General features: G+C 42.5%; 1 protein-coding gene across 1 annotated transcript; it reads left to right on the top strand.

Moving 5' to 3' along the window:
• Positions 1 to 401: 401 nt before the first annotated feature.
• On the top strand, positions 402 to 12,609 carry LOC115194204 (zinc finger protein 3). Its single transcript, XM_029753678.1, has 8 exons — positions 402 to 726; positions 1,101 to 1,303; positions 1,632 to 1,733; positions 1,847 to 1,942; positions 5,398 to 5,508; positions 5,709 to 5,829; positions 6,655 to 6,972; positions 10,830 to 12,609. The coding sequence occupies exons 1-8, from the start codon at positions 705 to 707 to the stop codon at positions 11,840 to 11,842; spliced, it is 1,986 nt and encodes a 661-aa protein (XP_029609538.1). The 5' UTR covers positions 402 to 704; the 3' UTR covers positions 11,843 to 12,609.
• The last annotated feature ends 699 nt before the right edge of the window (positions 12,610 to 13,308 follow it).

The following is a 13,308-nucleotide window of genomic DNA, read 5'->3' as shown; positions in this document are numbered from 1 at the left end:
GTAAATAGATTACGATGAATGGTTGGGAACCAAACTCGTCTTGGACATATTAACACGTCATGTATGTTGTACATGGTATCACAATGGTGTGTTATCTTATGATGAGGCCTCCAAAAATGCTACCTATTCTATATCGCCCCCTCAATAACACAGTTGTGCCCTAAGCATCTATCGACACGAACGTTTTGCTGGTGTTAAAAAATAACATAAATGACAAACAAATATCCACATGACCTAACTTCACACGATAAAAACGAGGCAAGAAGCTAAAGAGAGGAAGTCACGATTAACAATTGACACGTACCGCCGTTTTTCATTTGATAGGTTTCTGCCTCCCTCCAGTGGTTTACTTTAAATGATACACCTTGTTGGGGTCACTGGAGCTAATTGGAGGCGCTGCTGCATACCACGTGACTCCCATAATGCGGAAGAAATTGAGCGTGTTGAAGAAAAGCTGCAGAGACTCGTTTCAAAACATTTCTGGTTGCAGAAAAAAAGTACTTGCTAGTTAAATGATTGTGACAAGCTGAGCCTAGTAGTTCAAAAAATAGTAAAACCATATCTTAGGGAGACACATTGTTTACTAGCCAGGCCAGCCGTCGATGATGTTTTGCTGGTAATGCATAGTTAGCTAGCTAACATTTAAAATCAACCTTTGCCGCACCTGCTAGCTAATTGGAAAGTTTCCTCAAGTGAATGGGGAAATGGACCCTACAACATTTTCAGGTTTGTTGAATTGTTATGTTAATGGTTTTTATTGTCTGTAACGTCGACAAGCCTGACCCTGCCACTCTGGTAAGCTAACGGCTGGACAAATACCAATAGTTAGCTAAAATGTGTAAGGACTGGCAGCCCAATTCTGATCTTGTTTCACTAATTGGTTTTGACCAATCAGATGAGCTCTGCAAAAGATCTGAAAAGATGTGGGTGGTCAAAAGATCAGAATTGGGCTGCCTGTCTAAACGCTGCCCGTGAGACTTGACACTAACACTGTTCTTTCAAACATATAGCCATTTTTTTTTTTTACAAAGACTCAAATGCCACATGAAAACAGTGGAGTGTGCTAACATGATCTGTCTAACTTCTTCCTCTGGTGACAGGTCCCCATCTCCCTCTATCCTCCCTGCGTCTCCTGGTGCCACCACTACGTCTGATGTCTGCATCCATGTGGCAAGTGGCTCAGCAGCGTAACGTGATGCAGTATGGGAAGCTGGAGGAGTTTGTGACTCTGGTGACAGAGATGGTTCCGGAGCTCCTGACGCTCAAGCAGAGGGTCCAGCTCATCCTGGGACTGAGAGCAAGGGTGAGACAGGTGGAAGTGTTGAGGGTTAGGAATGGTGTACACTGTAGAGGGTCAGGAGAATAACATAAAAAAAAGTCTACCACTTAAATATGATGAGAGGGGTTACCTAGTCACTTGCACGACTGAATGTATTCAACTGAAATGTGTCTTCCGCATTTAACCTAACCCCTCTGAATCAGAGACAAGGGATGCTGACAGAAGATCGCTCTCATCACAATTTCCTCAACTAAAGTTCACTCATGATCAGTTACATATTTGACTCGGTTTGTTTCCTCAGTATATAAATTGTTCAGGCAACTGTTATTAATGCATACATCTTCTGTGTCAGCTGGTTCTTGAATTGTGTCGTGGTGTGGAGTCTAACCCAGCTGGCTACAAAACCATCCAGCCCCACCTGGACAGAATCAATTCATGCACAACACATAAAGGGGTAAGTAACCTGTAATATGTGTAAAACACACCAGTCTGATAATGTCAAGTCTGCTTTACCTAGTTCTCATTGTAGATGATTACAGTTGTTTTGTGTGTGACTTACATATTCAGAGCAAAGACAAAGAAGTGGAGGCCTCAAAGGATACCTTTGTGGAGCTGGTCCAAACTCTGCTAGAAGACTCAACGAAGAGGGAACATTTTTTTCAGGTGAGATATCTAACATCTTGATGTCATAAATCCCTCTTTCAAATCAAAGTTTATTTGTCACGTGCGCCGAATACAACGGGTGTAGACCTTACATTGAAATGCTTACTTACAGGCTATAACCAACAGTGCAAAAAAGGTATTAGGTGAACAATGGGTAAGTAAAGAAATAACGAAAAATAACAGTAGTGAGGCTACATACAGGCACCGGTTAGTCGGGCTGATTGAGGTAGTATGTACATGAATGTATAAATCAAATCAAAGTTTATTTGTCACGTGCGCCGAATACAACAGGTGTAGACCTTACAGTGAAATGCTTACTTACAGAAATAAAACAACAGTAAAAAGACAGGCTATAAAAGTAGCGAGGCTACATACAGACACTGGTTAGTCAGGCAGATTGAGGTAGTATGTACATGTAGATATGGTTAAAGTGACTATGCATATATGATGAACAGAGAGTAGCAGTAGCGTAAAAGAGGGGGTGGTGGGTGGCAGGACACAATGCAGATAGCCCGGTTAGCCAATGTGCGGCAGCACTGGTTGGTCGGCCCAATTGAGGTAGTATGTACATATGTACATGAATGTATAGTTAAAGTGACTATGCATGTATGATATCCTTAGAGTAGCAGCAGCGTAAAAGAGGGGTTGGGGGGGTGCACACAATGCAAACAGTTCAGGTAGCCATTTGATTACCTGTTCAGGAGTCTTATGGCTTGGGGGTAAAAACTGTTGAGAAGCCTTTTTGTCCAAGACTTGGCACTCTGGTACCGCTTGCCATGCGGTAGTAGAGAGAACACTCTATGACTGAGGTGGCTGGGGTCTTTGACAATTTTTTTAGGGCCTTCCTCTGACACCGCCTGGTGTATGGCAGGCAGTTTAGCCCCAGTGATGTACTGGGCCGTACGCACTACCCTCTGTAGTGCCTTGCGTTCAGAGGCAGAGCAATTGCCGTACCAGGCAGTGATGCAACCAGTCAGTATGCTCTCGATGTTGCAGCTGTAGAACCTTTTGAGGATCTCAAGACCCATGCCAAGTCTTTTTAGTTTCCTAAGGGGGAATAGGCTTTGTCGTGCCCTCTTCACGACTGTCTTGGTGTGTTTGGACCATTCTAGTTTGTTGGTGATGTGGACACCAAGGAACTTACAGCTCTCAACCTGCTCTACTACAGCCCCATCGATGAGAATGGGGGGCGTGCTCGGGCCTCCTTTTCCTGTAGTTAACAATCATCTCCTTAGTCTTGGTTACGTTGAGGGATAGGTTGTTATTCTGGCACCACCCGGCCAGGTCTCTGACATCCTTCCTATAGGGTGCCTCGTCGTTGTCGGTGATCAGGCCTACCACTGTTGTGTCGTCTATAAACTTAATGATGGTGTTGGAGTCGTGCCTGGCCATGCAGTCGTGGGTGAACAAGGAGTACAGGAGGGCACGCACCCCTGGGGGCTCCAGTGTTGAGGATCAGCGTGGCAGATGTATTGCTACCTACCCTCACCACCTGGGGGCGGCCCGTCAGGAAGTCCAGGATCCAGTTGCAGAGGGAGGTGTTTATCCCAGGATCCTTAGCTTAGTGATGAGCTTTGAGGGTACTATGATGTTGAACGCTGAGCTGTAGTCAATGAATAGCATTCTCACATAGGTGTTCCTTTTGTCCAGGTGGGAAAGGGCAGTGTGGAGTGCAACAGAGAGTGCATCATCTGTGGACCTGTTTGGGCGGTATGCAAATTGAGTGGGTCTAGGGTTTCTGGGATAATGGTGTTGTGAGCCATTACCAGCCTTTCAAAGCACTTCATTGCTACGGACGTGAGTGCTATGGTCTGTAGTCATTTAGGCAGGTTGCCTTGGTGTTCTTGGGCACAGGGACTATGGTGGTCTGCTTGAACCATGTTGGTATTACAGACTCAATGAGGGACATGTTGAAAATGTCAGTGAAGACACTTGCCAGTTGGTCAGCACATGCCCGGAGCACATGTCCTGGTAATCCGTCTGGCCCCGCAGCCTTGTGAATGTTGACCTGTTTAAAGATCTTACTCACGTTGGCTACGGAGAGCGTGATCACACAGTCGTCCGGAACAGCTGATGCTCTCATGCATGCCTCAGTGTTGCTTGCCTTGAGCGAGCATAGAAGCGATTTAGCTCGTCTGGAAGGCTCTTGTCACTGGGCAGCTCGCGGCTGTGCTTCCCTTTGTAGTCTGTAATAGTTTGCAAGTCCTGCCACATAAGACGAGCGTCGGAGCCGGTGTAGTACGATTCAATCTTAGCCCTGTATTGACGCTTTGCCTGTTTGATGGTTCGTCGCAGGGCATAGCAGGAGTTCTTATAAGCTTCTGTGTTAGAGTCCCGCACCTTGAGAGCGTCAGCTCTACCCTTTAGCTCAGTGCGAATGTTGCCTGTAATCCATTGCTTCTGGTTGGGGTATGTACGCACAGTCACTGTGGGGACGACGTCCTCGATGCACTAATTGATAAAGCCAGTGACTGATGTGGTGTACTCCTCAATGCCATCGGATGAATCCCGGAACATGTTCCAGTTTGTGATAGCAAAACAGTCCTGTAGTTTAGCATCTGCTTCATCTGACCACTTTTTTATAGACCGAGTCACTGGTGCTTCCTGCTATAATTTTTTTTATTGTAAGCAGTAATCAGGAGGATAGTTGTGGTCGGATTTACCAAACGGAGGCTAAGGGAGAGCTTTGTACATGTCTCTGTGTGTGGAGTACAGATGCTCTAGAATTTATTTACCTCTGGTTGCACATTTAACATGTTGATAGAAATTAGGTAGAACTGATTTTAAGTTTCCCTGCATTAAAGTCTCCGGCCACTGGGTGAGTGGTTTCCTGTTTGCTTATTTCCTTATACAGCTGACTGAGTGCGGTCTTAGTGCCAGCAACCGTCTGTGGTGGTAAATAAACAGCCATGAAATGTATAGCTGAAAACTCTCTAGGCAGTTAGTGTGGCCTGCAATTTATCACAAGATACTCTACTTCAGGCGAGCAAAATCTGGAGACTTCCTTAGATTTCGTGCACCAGATGTTGTTTACAAATATGCACAGACCGCCCCCCCTCGTCTTACCGGAGTGTGCTGTTCTATCTTGCCGGTGCAGCGTATATCCCGCTAGCTGAATATCCATGTCATCATTCAGCCACGATTCCTTGTAACATAGGATATTACAGTTAATGATGTCTGGTTGGTAGGATATTGGTGATCGTACCTCGTCTAATTTATTGTCCAATGATTGCACGTTGGCGGGTAATATTGACGGTAACGGCAGCTTTCCCACTCGCCTTCTGCGGATCCAGCACAATTGGTTAGGCGCCCGTAAAACTGCTGCCATTTATTCCAGCGCCATTTTCTGTTCAAAGGACTAGTATGACTTCATGGCAAATATTGAATAGGATTACATTTCTACATATGCCTTGGCTAAAACCACATGACTCTCCCTTTCTATCTCTGTGTTAAAGGAGGTGTTCCCTGTACAGTACAGCACTAGGTATGACACAGCACTGCAGATACTGGTGTGGCAGTTCTTTGACAGACTGGAGGAGATGCTGCCAGTGCCCAGCTTTACACAGGTACTGACTCCATCTCCATCCTATTAGATCACCTGAAACATGTTGACGTTAATTTGTACATTTGCTTAAAATGTAGGATTTATTTTAATTTTAAAGGACCCTATTCCATGAATGAATAAACAACAGGGTAGTGGCTAGGGGTCATGTGAGATTGGACTGCGCTTTTCTCTGTTCTGAAGACATTCTTCTCTCCCTCTCAGATAGCATCAATTCTCAACCTGACCCCTACTGACCTGGAAGAGTGTCAGCAGTCGTTCTCTGATCCTGAGCATCTGAAGACACTGCTGCAGCATCATAGAAATCTGGGGCACCTAAAAAAAGGTTAGGATCCCTCAGGTGATCTATTTGAACTTGTTAACCTCTGGGTGAAATACCTGATTCTCCTGAAAGAGAATTTGGAGTTATTTGGATTCTCTCTCTCTGGCAAGGTTTCCATCCAATTGGCGACAGATTTTCATGCGAATATTCAAAAATCTGCATAAAGAAAATGTTCCCACCAGTGGTGTTTCCACCAAACTGTGTTAATGCGGATATACAAGTCAGTGCGTGATGATGCAGTGCACACACACTATACTTTAAGTTTTCATGTACTGAATAAACATCTAAAGTTCAATGTGTTTCCATCGCATTTTCAACATCACCAATAGTTTTGTCACAAATGTGCCAGCCAACAGCTCGCAGGTACAGTGTAGGTAGGCTAGACTACATGAGAATATTATGCATAAGAGCAAGGAATATTTGTATTTGTCGAATGGCAGCTTAGCATCGACCATCATGTCACCAGAATAAGACCCTCTATTTATTGGAAAGGAGCATCAAGCTCAGCACTGTGCATTTTCACCACCCTGTGAAGTTCAACTTATTTCATCTGTAGCTTAATAAACTGCATGGTTTCCCGAGTTGTAGTGGGAAGACCACACACCATATCACATGACTAAGTTTACTTCGATTTGGTGGTTACTTTATCAATATTTGTGCATAAAGACGTTTCTCCCATAATACATTTTCGTGCACCAAAAACTCCCACCATGTCAAACGAACAAATTATCTATGTGCATTTATAAAAAAGAGCTGTCCTGATTTTACATTTTATATACGGTATGACTTGCATTAAAACTGTGGATGTAAACGTGTTTTCTCTTCCAGATTTTTTGTTCTATGACTCTGATAACATCCTGTCCACGTTGTCCTTCCTCGCTCCCTCACTGAAGTCTAAACATACCAAAAGAGGCATAGAAGAAGGCACGGTGAAGAACGAGAGCGATGTGAGGAGAAAGGGAGAGAAGGAAGAGGCTGAAGGACCGAAAGAACAGGAGAGTGGCGAGGAAGGACAGCAAGAAGTCAGTGGGGAGGACCAAGACGTCAGTGAGGGAAGTGATGAGGGCGCTGAAAGACTGGAAGAGGCTGGGGAATCCTCTGGGAACTCTGGGCAGCAGAAACAGCCATCATTAGTGGCCATCAATGGTAAGGAAATTCAGGGCGGAATTCATTGCATACATCCATACACTGGCTAACTGAGTTGAAGTTGATTACTTTGTCCAGTAGTAGGGCTGTTGCGGTGACAGTATTACCGCCACACCGGCGGTCACGAGACATGAAGGCAGTCAAATTCCACGTGACCGCTTAGTCACGCTAATTAGGCTTCTCCAAGCTCTGATGCTGCTGCTGGTCATTAGTAGTCTACCAAACTTGCTATCTGCCTTGTACTCAGCACTCTATTGTCCCTTTAATCACCCTGACATCAATGCAAATGTAATCAAAAATCTAATGAAACACTTCATGAGCTGATGGCCTCTACTAAAAAGAGGAAGATCCCATCAACTTTCTATAGGCTAGGCCTACTATTTTTATTTTTCCACTTTCCTAATATTAAGCAAATTGCATATATTTACAACAGCCTACCTGGCTGATGAAAATGAACCACGCGAAAAGCGTCCACCATTTGCTATTTAAGTGCATAGTTGACATGTGCTTTTTCGATACAGGTGCATGATAATGGTCCATTCTAAATCAAAACAAATTTCACACATATTATTTACTATATGTAAAGACAAGATTAAGTCAAGAATATTCTGATGGTTGACAATATTAGCCTATCACTTGATGAATGAATGATGACCAGCATAAGAAACAATGCCTTTTTTTTGCGACTTTTTCGAATCATAGTAGTGCTCTTCATGTAGCCTAGCACATATGCCTATATGTTTTAATAAGGTTTGTATCACAACTAAAGTCGCCAAATAACTTCAAATTAAGCACATTAATCCGCTTTACAAGGGGTGTAGAGCCTGACTGGCATACATAAGCAGCATGTGAGTTTCAAATTTGGGGAAGTTAATTTTCACCATTTAAAAATGCATTTTTATAATAAAAGCATTACATGCATAATTGCATTTGGTGTTTTCCTGCTAATGCAACATTTGTGCTTATAGCGTACTACCATGTGCGCATTGCTGCGCTAATAATGTGAAGGAATATCCTAATAGTTTATCAACATAAGCTAAACGTTCTGATCTGTTGCGTCAGCCACATGGCGTAAAAACGTTTTTTGATGCTAGTGGTTGTATTAATTTGGGGTCTATCGCATCACACCACAGTCCCAGACTATGTTTGCAATATTTATTTCTCGCACAGAATAGGTTGACTTTTGTACTGTGGGTATAGTAGATTGACATAGGCTAGTGCTTTTGTTGTTTGTTAGGCCTACTCATCTTGATGGCTGACAAAGTAAATGTGGACAGTTCTTCCAATATCTTCAATATGCACCTCGGAATTGGATCAGGACGCGCGCACTTGTGTCCCCGGTGTGTCTGTCTTCACTTGTAGCCTGTGAGAAAGACCTGATCACGTGATGGAGAGCCATGTGAGTGAGAGGTGATTCGGAGTGCTCCGCACTCTGGGAGAAGGGCACAATGGCCACTGGCCGCAAAAGGCATAGATTTTTTTAAGGTGCATTACGGCCACACAAAGGGGATGCCACTGTGAAATTCGAGGCATTGTCAAATTGTGAATGAGAGACTGATCAAATCCTGCGCAAAAAAACAAAGCAGAGCTCATGCCTTTCAAGCAACTTTTTTTCAAATCATCATTAGAGATGCATCATGCAGCCTTACAATGTATTACAAATCTAAACATATAGCCCAATGTTTGTAGAACAACTAAAGTTACATTAACCTGTCTGGGCTAGGGGGCAGTATTTTCACGGCCGGATAAAAAACGTACCCGATTTAAACTGGTTACTACTCTTGCCCAGAAACGAGACTATGCATATTATTAGTAGATTTGGATAGAAAACACTCTGAAGTTTCTAAAACTGTTTGAATGTTGTCTGTGAGTATAACAGAACTCATATGGCAGGCAAAAACCTGAAAAAATTCCAAGCAGGAAGTGGCCTGTCTGAGAATTTGTAGTTCTTCTTTTGGTTCTCTATCGAAACTACAGTATCTCTGGGGTTACATAGCACTTTCTAAGGCTTCCATTGGCTCTCTCTAAAGCCTTCAGAAAGCGGATTGAGGTGTCTCCTGTCTCTGGGCAGAGTACAGTAGCTCAGTTTCTCAGTGGTCTGCCTGGTGACTAAGAGATTGGATATGCGCGTTCACGAGAACACGCTGATTTTTCTTTTCCTCTTTGAATGAATACACTATTGTCCGGTTGGAATATTATTGCTATTTTACGAGAAAAATACCATAAAAATTGATTTTAAACAGCGTTTGACATGCTTCTAAGTACAGTAATGGAACATTTAGAATTTTTTGGTCTCGAACTGCGCTCGCGCGTTACCCTTTGGATAGTGACCTGAACGCACGAACAAAACGGAGATATTTGGACATAACTATGGATTATTTGGAACAAAAACAACATTTCTTGTGGAAGTAGCAGTCCTGGGAGTGCATTCTGACGAAGATCAGCAAAGGTAATACAATTTTTCTAATACTAATTCTGAGTTTAGTGTGCCCCGAAGTTGGCGGGTGTCAAAATAGCTAGCCGTGATGGCTGAGCTATGTACTCAGAATATTGCAAAATGTGCTTTCGCCGAAAATATATTTTAAAATCTGACATAGCGATTGCATAAAGGAGTTCTGTATCTATAATTCTTTAAATAATTATGTATTTTGTCAACGTTTATGATGAGTAATTTTGTAAATTCACTGCAAGTTTTCGGTAAGGATACATTTTCTGAACATCACACGCCAATGTAAAAAGCTTTTTTTTTTTTAAATATAAATATGAACTTGATTGAACAAAACATGCATGTATTATATAACATAATGTCCTAGGAGTGTCATCTGATGATTGTCAAAGGTTAGGGCTTCATTTAGCTGTGTTTTGGGTTTCTGTGACATATATGCTTGCTTGGTCCCGTGTGGCTCAGTTGGTAGAGCATGGTGTTTGCAACGCCAGGATTGTGGGTTCGATTCCCACGGGGGACCAGTACAGAGAGAGAGAGAGAGAGAGAGAGAAAAAAAAATGTATGAAATTCACTACTGTAAGTCGCTCTGGATAAGAGCGTCTGCTAAATGACTAAAAAATGTACAAAAAATAAAAAATGTATTGGAAAATGGCTGTGTGATTATTTTGGGTTATGTACTCCTAACATAATCTAATGTTTTGCTTTCGCTGTAAAGCCTTTTTGAAATCGGACAATGTGGTTAGATCAACGAGAGTCTTATCTTTAAAACGGTGTAAAATAGTCATATGTTTGAAAAATTGAAATTATTGCATTTTTGAGGTTTTTGTATTTCGCGCCACGCTGTTCCACTGGCTGTTGAATAGAGTGGGACGGTGACGTCCCACTAGCCCAGAGAGGTTAACTTGAAATTAAGCATATAGGAGTACCTATTTCTTTGTTGACCTCTCAACATCTACTAAATGAACTAGTGTAGTCCACAGCCATTTGGCATAGCCACATCAGGGCCCAACATAAGGACAACTCAGTATGCTTTTCTGTTCTTCTGAAATAGACTACATTTTATTCATATCATGTTTCTTTAGACCTGTCTAAAATAAATAATGGATTTATTGTGAAGGTGTAGGCTATATTACATGGATTAATTAGACTTTAGTTACTTGACAATCATCGGCTGACAATTCTGTGACCGCCACAGCCCTAGTCGGTAGTCACTTTTATTTTAAACATTTCTTAATGCACAGCTCCACTAGTTTTGATCTATTTAGTGTACAGATTGTATAATTGCACAGATTTCTGCATGAATAAAATCTAAATCTTTATATTATCGCCTCATTTGCTAGTGACAGCAATCTGCAATGGAACTTTGAACTCAGCAGCCCTTATTTCACTCTCCTGTGTTTTGTACCTGCAGGACAAGCTAAAGCCAAGCTCCCCCAGTCCCAGGGCTTTTCCTGCTCACAGTGCCAGTTCTCCAACAGGAGATGGCTCACCCTTCAGGAGCACATCAAGAAGAACCATCCAAAGGAGGACAATGGGATCCTGGGCTCTGGAGAAGCTGGAGCTGAGAACAACGTCCTGCCTGTCAGTGAGACAGAAAGCTCCTCAGCCAAGAAGGCCAGGAAGAACAGGTACATCTGCTCCCAGTGTGGGAAGGGTCACAAATGTTCATATGAACTGAGACGACACGAAACCGTTCACTCTGAGGTGAAGCCCTTCCATTGTGACCAGTGTGAGAAGAGATACAAAACAAAGGTGGCTCTAAAACAGCACCATCGAGTTCACACTGGAGAAAGGCCATATGTTTGCTCACATTGTGGCAGAGGCTTTAGGTCTGCAGGAACTTTACAATCACATGTACGCACACACACCGGGGAGCGACCTTTTGTCTGTTCTATATGTGGGAAGGGATTTATTCAACATCAAATACTGATAGGTCACCTCCGGTGGCATAGAGGAGAGAAACCGTTCTTATGTACCGTTTGTGGAAAGAGTTTTAGTACTTCCGGTGCCTTGTTGGTACACTCACGAACACACACGGATGAACGCCCCAAAAGCTGTGAGCATTGTGGGAAGAGGTTTAGAAGATGTTACGATCTCACAATACATCGGCGGATCCACACTGGTGAGCGGCCGTTCTCCTGCACACAGTGCGACAAATGCTTCACGTCCCACAGCGACCTTAGCAGACACATGCGAATTCATACAGGAGAGAAACCTTACCAGTGTAAAATGTGCGATAAGAGATTCACTGAAAGCGGCAACCTGAAAGTACACCAGCGGGTTCATCGGGGAACAGCCACAAATGTACGGGTTTCAGTGTGTAATATCAGTACGGCCCACCACAAGTCACCAAGTGTGGCAAGAAAGAAGGAAAGAAAGAAATACAATGTTCCACCTCTCCTTGTTGGACAGGAGTTGCCGTAGCCACAGTGTATCCATGTTCTAAGAACACACATTTTGGAACAATGTTATGATTCCCGGGCCATAAAAAAATACTTTTTATTTCATAATAAGTTGACTTATATTGTAATAACTTTCTCATAGTAGCAAGATAATTGGCTATTTTGTAATACTGAGGCATTTAATGACAGCATAATATGATTTCTCATAATATTGATGTAATTAGTTACTTTGTTTCTCTAGGTGGTTGCTTTTCAACACTATATATTAGTTAATCACACAAACATATTCACTGTATCCTGCCCACTCAGCCACTGAAATGAAAGCTTGTCAGTCAGGTAGGGTCAAACATTTCATAACGGATTGATACAGGAGTACTGTTTTTGCGGAATTACACAGCAAGATAATATTACATTTGCGGTGTGGCCCTCTGGACCTCAGCGAAGACAGAATGTGGCCCCTGAAGAAAATGAGTTTGAGACTCCTGGTCTTGAGGGACATTGAGCTCAGTACAGGACTATGTTGGTGAAGATAGTAATGCTCGTTAGATCTATAGTTTGACTAAGGTGACTTGTCTAAACCAGTGGTTCCCAACCGGCACACTGATTTGACTTCAGGAGCTCTCAGGTGTGCTGCAAAACGTTTCCTAAACTTGATAGATCATTTTTTTATTTAACACTCACTTATAAATGTGACCTGTGGAATGCACATGGAATTTTGATTTGGGAGCACTAGTGCTGGTCAGATAATACATTAAATGGCACATGGTTACATCTGTATCATTGTTTCAAGTCCAGTGCACTTTTGTATCATTTTGAGGGGTGCGCATCATGAGCAAAGTCATCTATCATTGAAAAAATACAATATATTTTTTTAAAGAACAAGCTAACTCCTGACTTTCAGTGTACATATAGGGAAGGGACTCAACTTGTACTGCACTGACTCAGAGGACTAATAGGCTAAAATACATGGATAATAAGATGGTAGTTGGAGCTGTATTGTTAGATTTCAGTGCAGCCTTTGATATTATTGATCATAATTTGTTATTGAAAAAAAACTCACTTATGGCTTTACATCACCTGCCATCACATGGTTGGAGAGTTACTTATCGATCCAATAGAACTCAGAGTATTCTTCAATGGAAGCTTATCTAACATATGTACAGTGCGGTATCCTTCAGGTCAGTTGCTTCAGGCTGTTACTCTTCTCCATTTTTACAAATGATTTGCCACATGTCTTACAAGAAACTAAAATGCATGCTGATTGCACACACTACACAGCACCTACAGACAGTGAGCTCACTAAGACTCTTAGCAGGGAGTTAGTGTCAGAATGGGTCATTAACAAACTGGTTTTAAATACATTTAAAACCAAAAGCATTGTATTTGGTTCAAAGCTCTCTTAGACCTAAACCTCAACTGGAGTTGTTCATAAAGGGTGTGACCATTTAACAAGTTGAGGAAGCTCAACTCCTCAGAGTAACATCAGTT

This window comes from Salmo trutta, chromosome 5 (genome assembly GCF_901001165.1).
Source record: "Salmo trutta chromosome 5, fSalTru1.1, whole genome shotgun sequence".
In the NCBI taxonomy this organism is placed as follows: Eukaryota; Metazoa; Chordata; class Actinopteri; order Salmoniformes; family Salmonidae; genus Salmo; species Salmo trutta.
Note: the sequence above shows the minus strand (reverse complement) of the source record. Positions and strands in the feature narration are given on the sequence as shown.

Excerpts from the sequence above, each read along its gene's own strand:
- LOC115194204 (XM_029753678.1), top strand. The coding sequence starts at position 705 with ATGGACCCTACAACATTTTCAG. Across the intron at positions 1,943-5,397 it reads AGAGGGAACATTTTTTTCAG|GAGGTGTTCCCTGTACAGTA; the intron begins GTGAGATATCTA and ends TCTGTGTTAAAG. Across the intron at positions 5,830-6,654 it reads TCTGGGGCACCTAAAAAAAG|ATTTTTTGTTCTATGACTCT; the intron begins GTTAGGATCCCT and ends TTTCTCTTCCAG.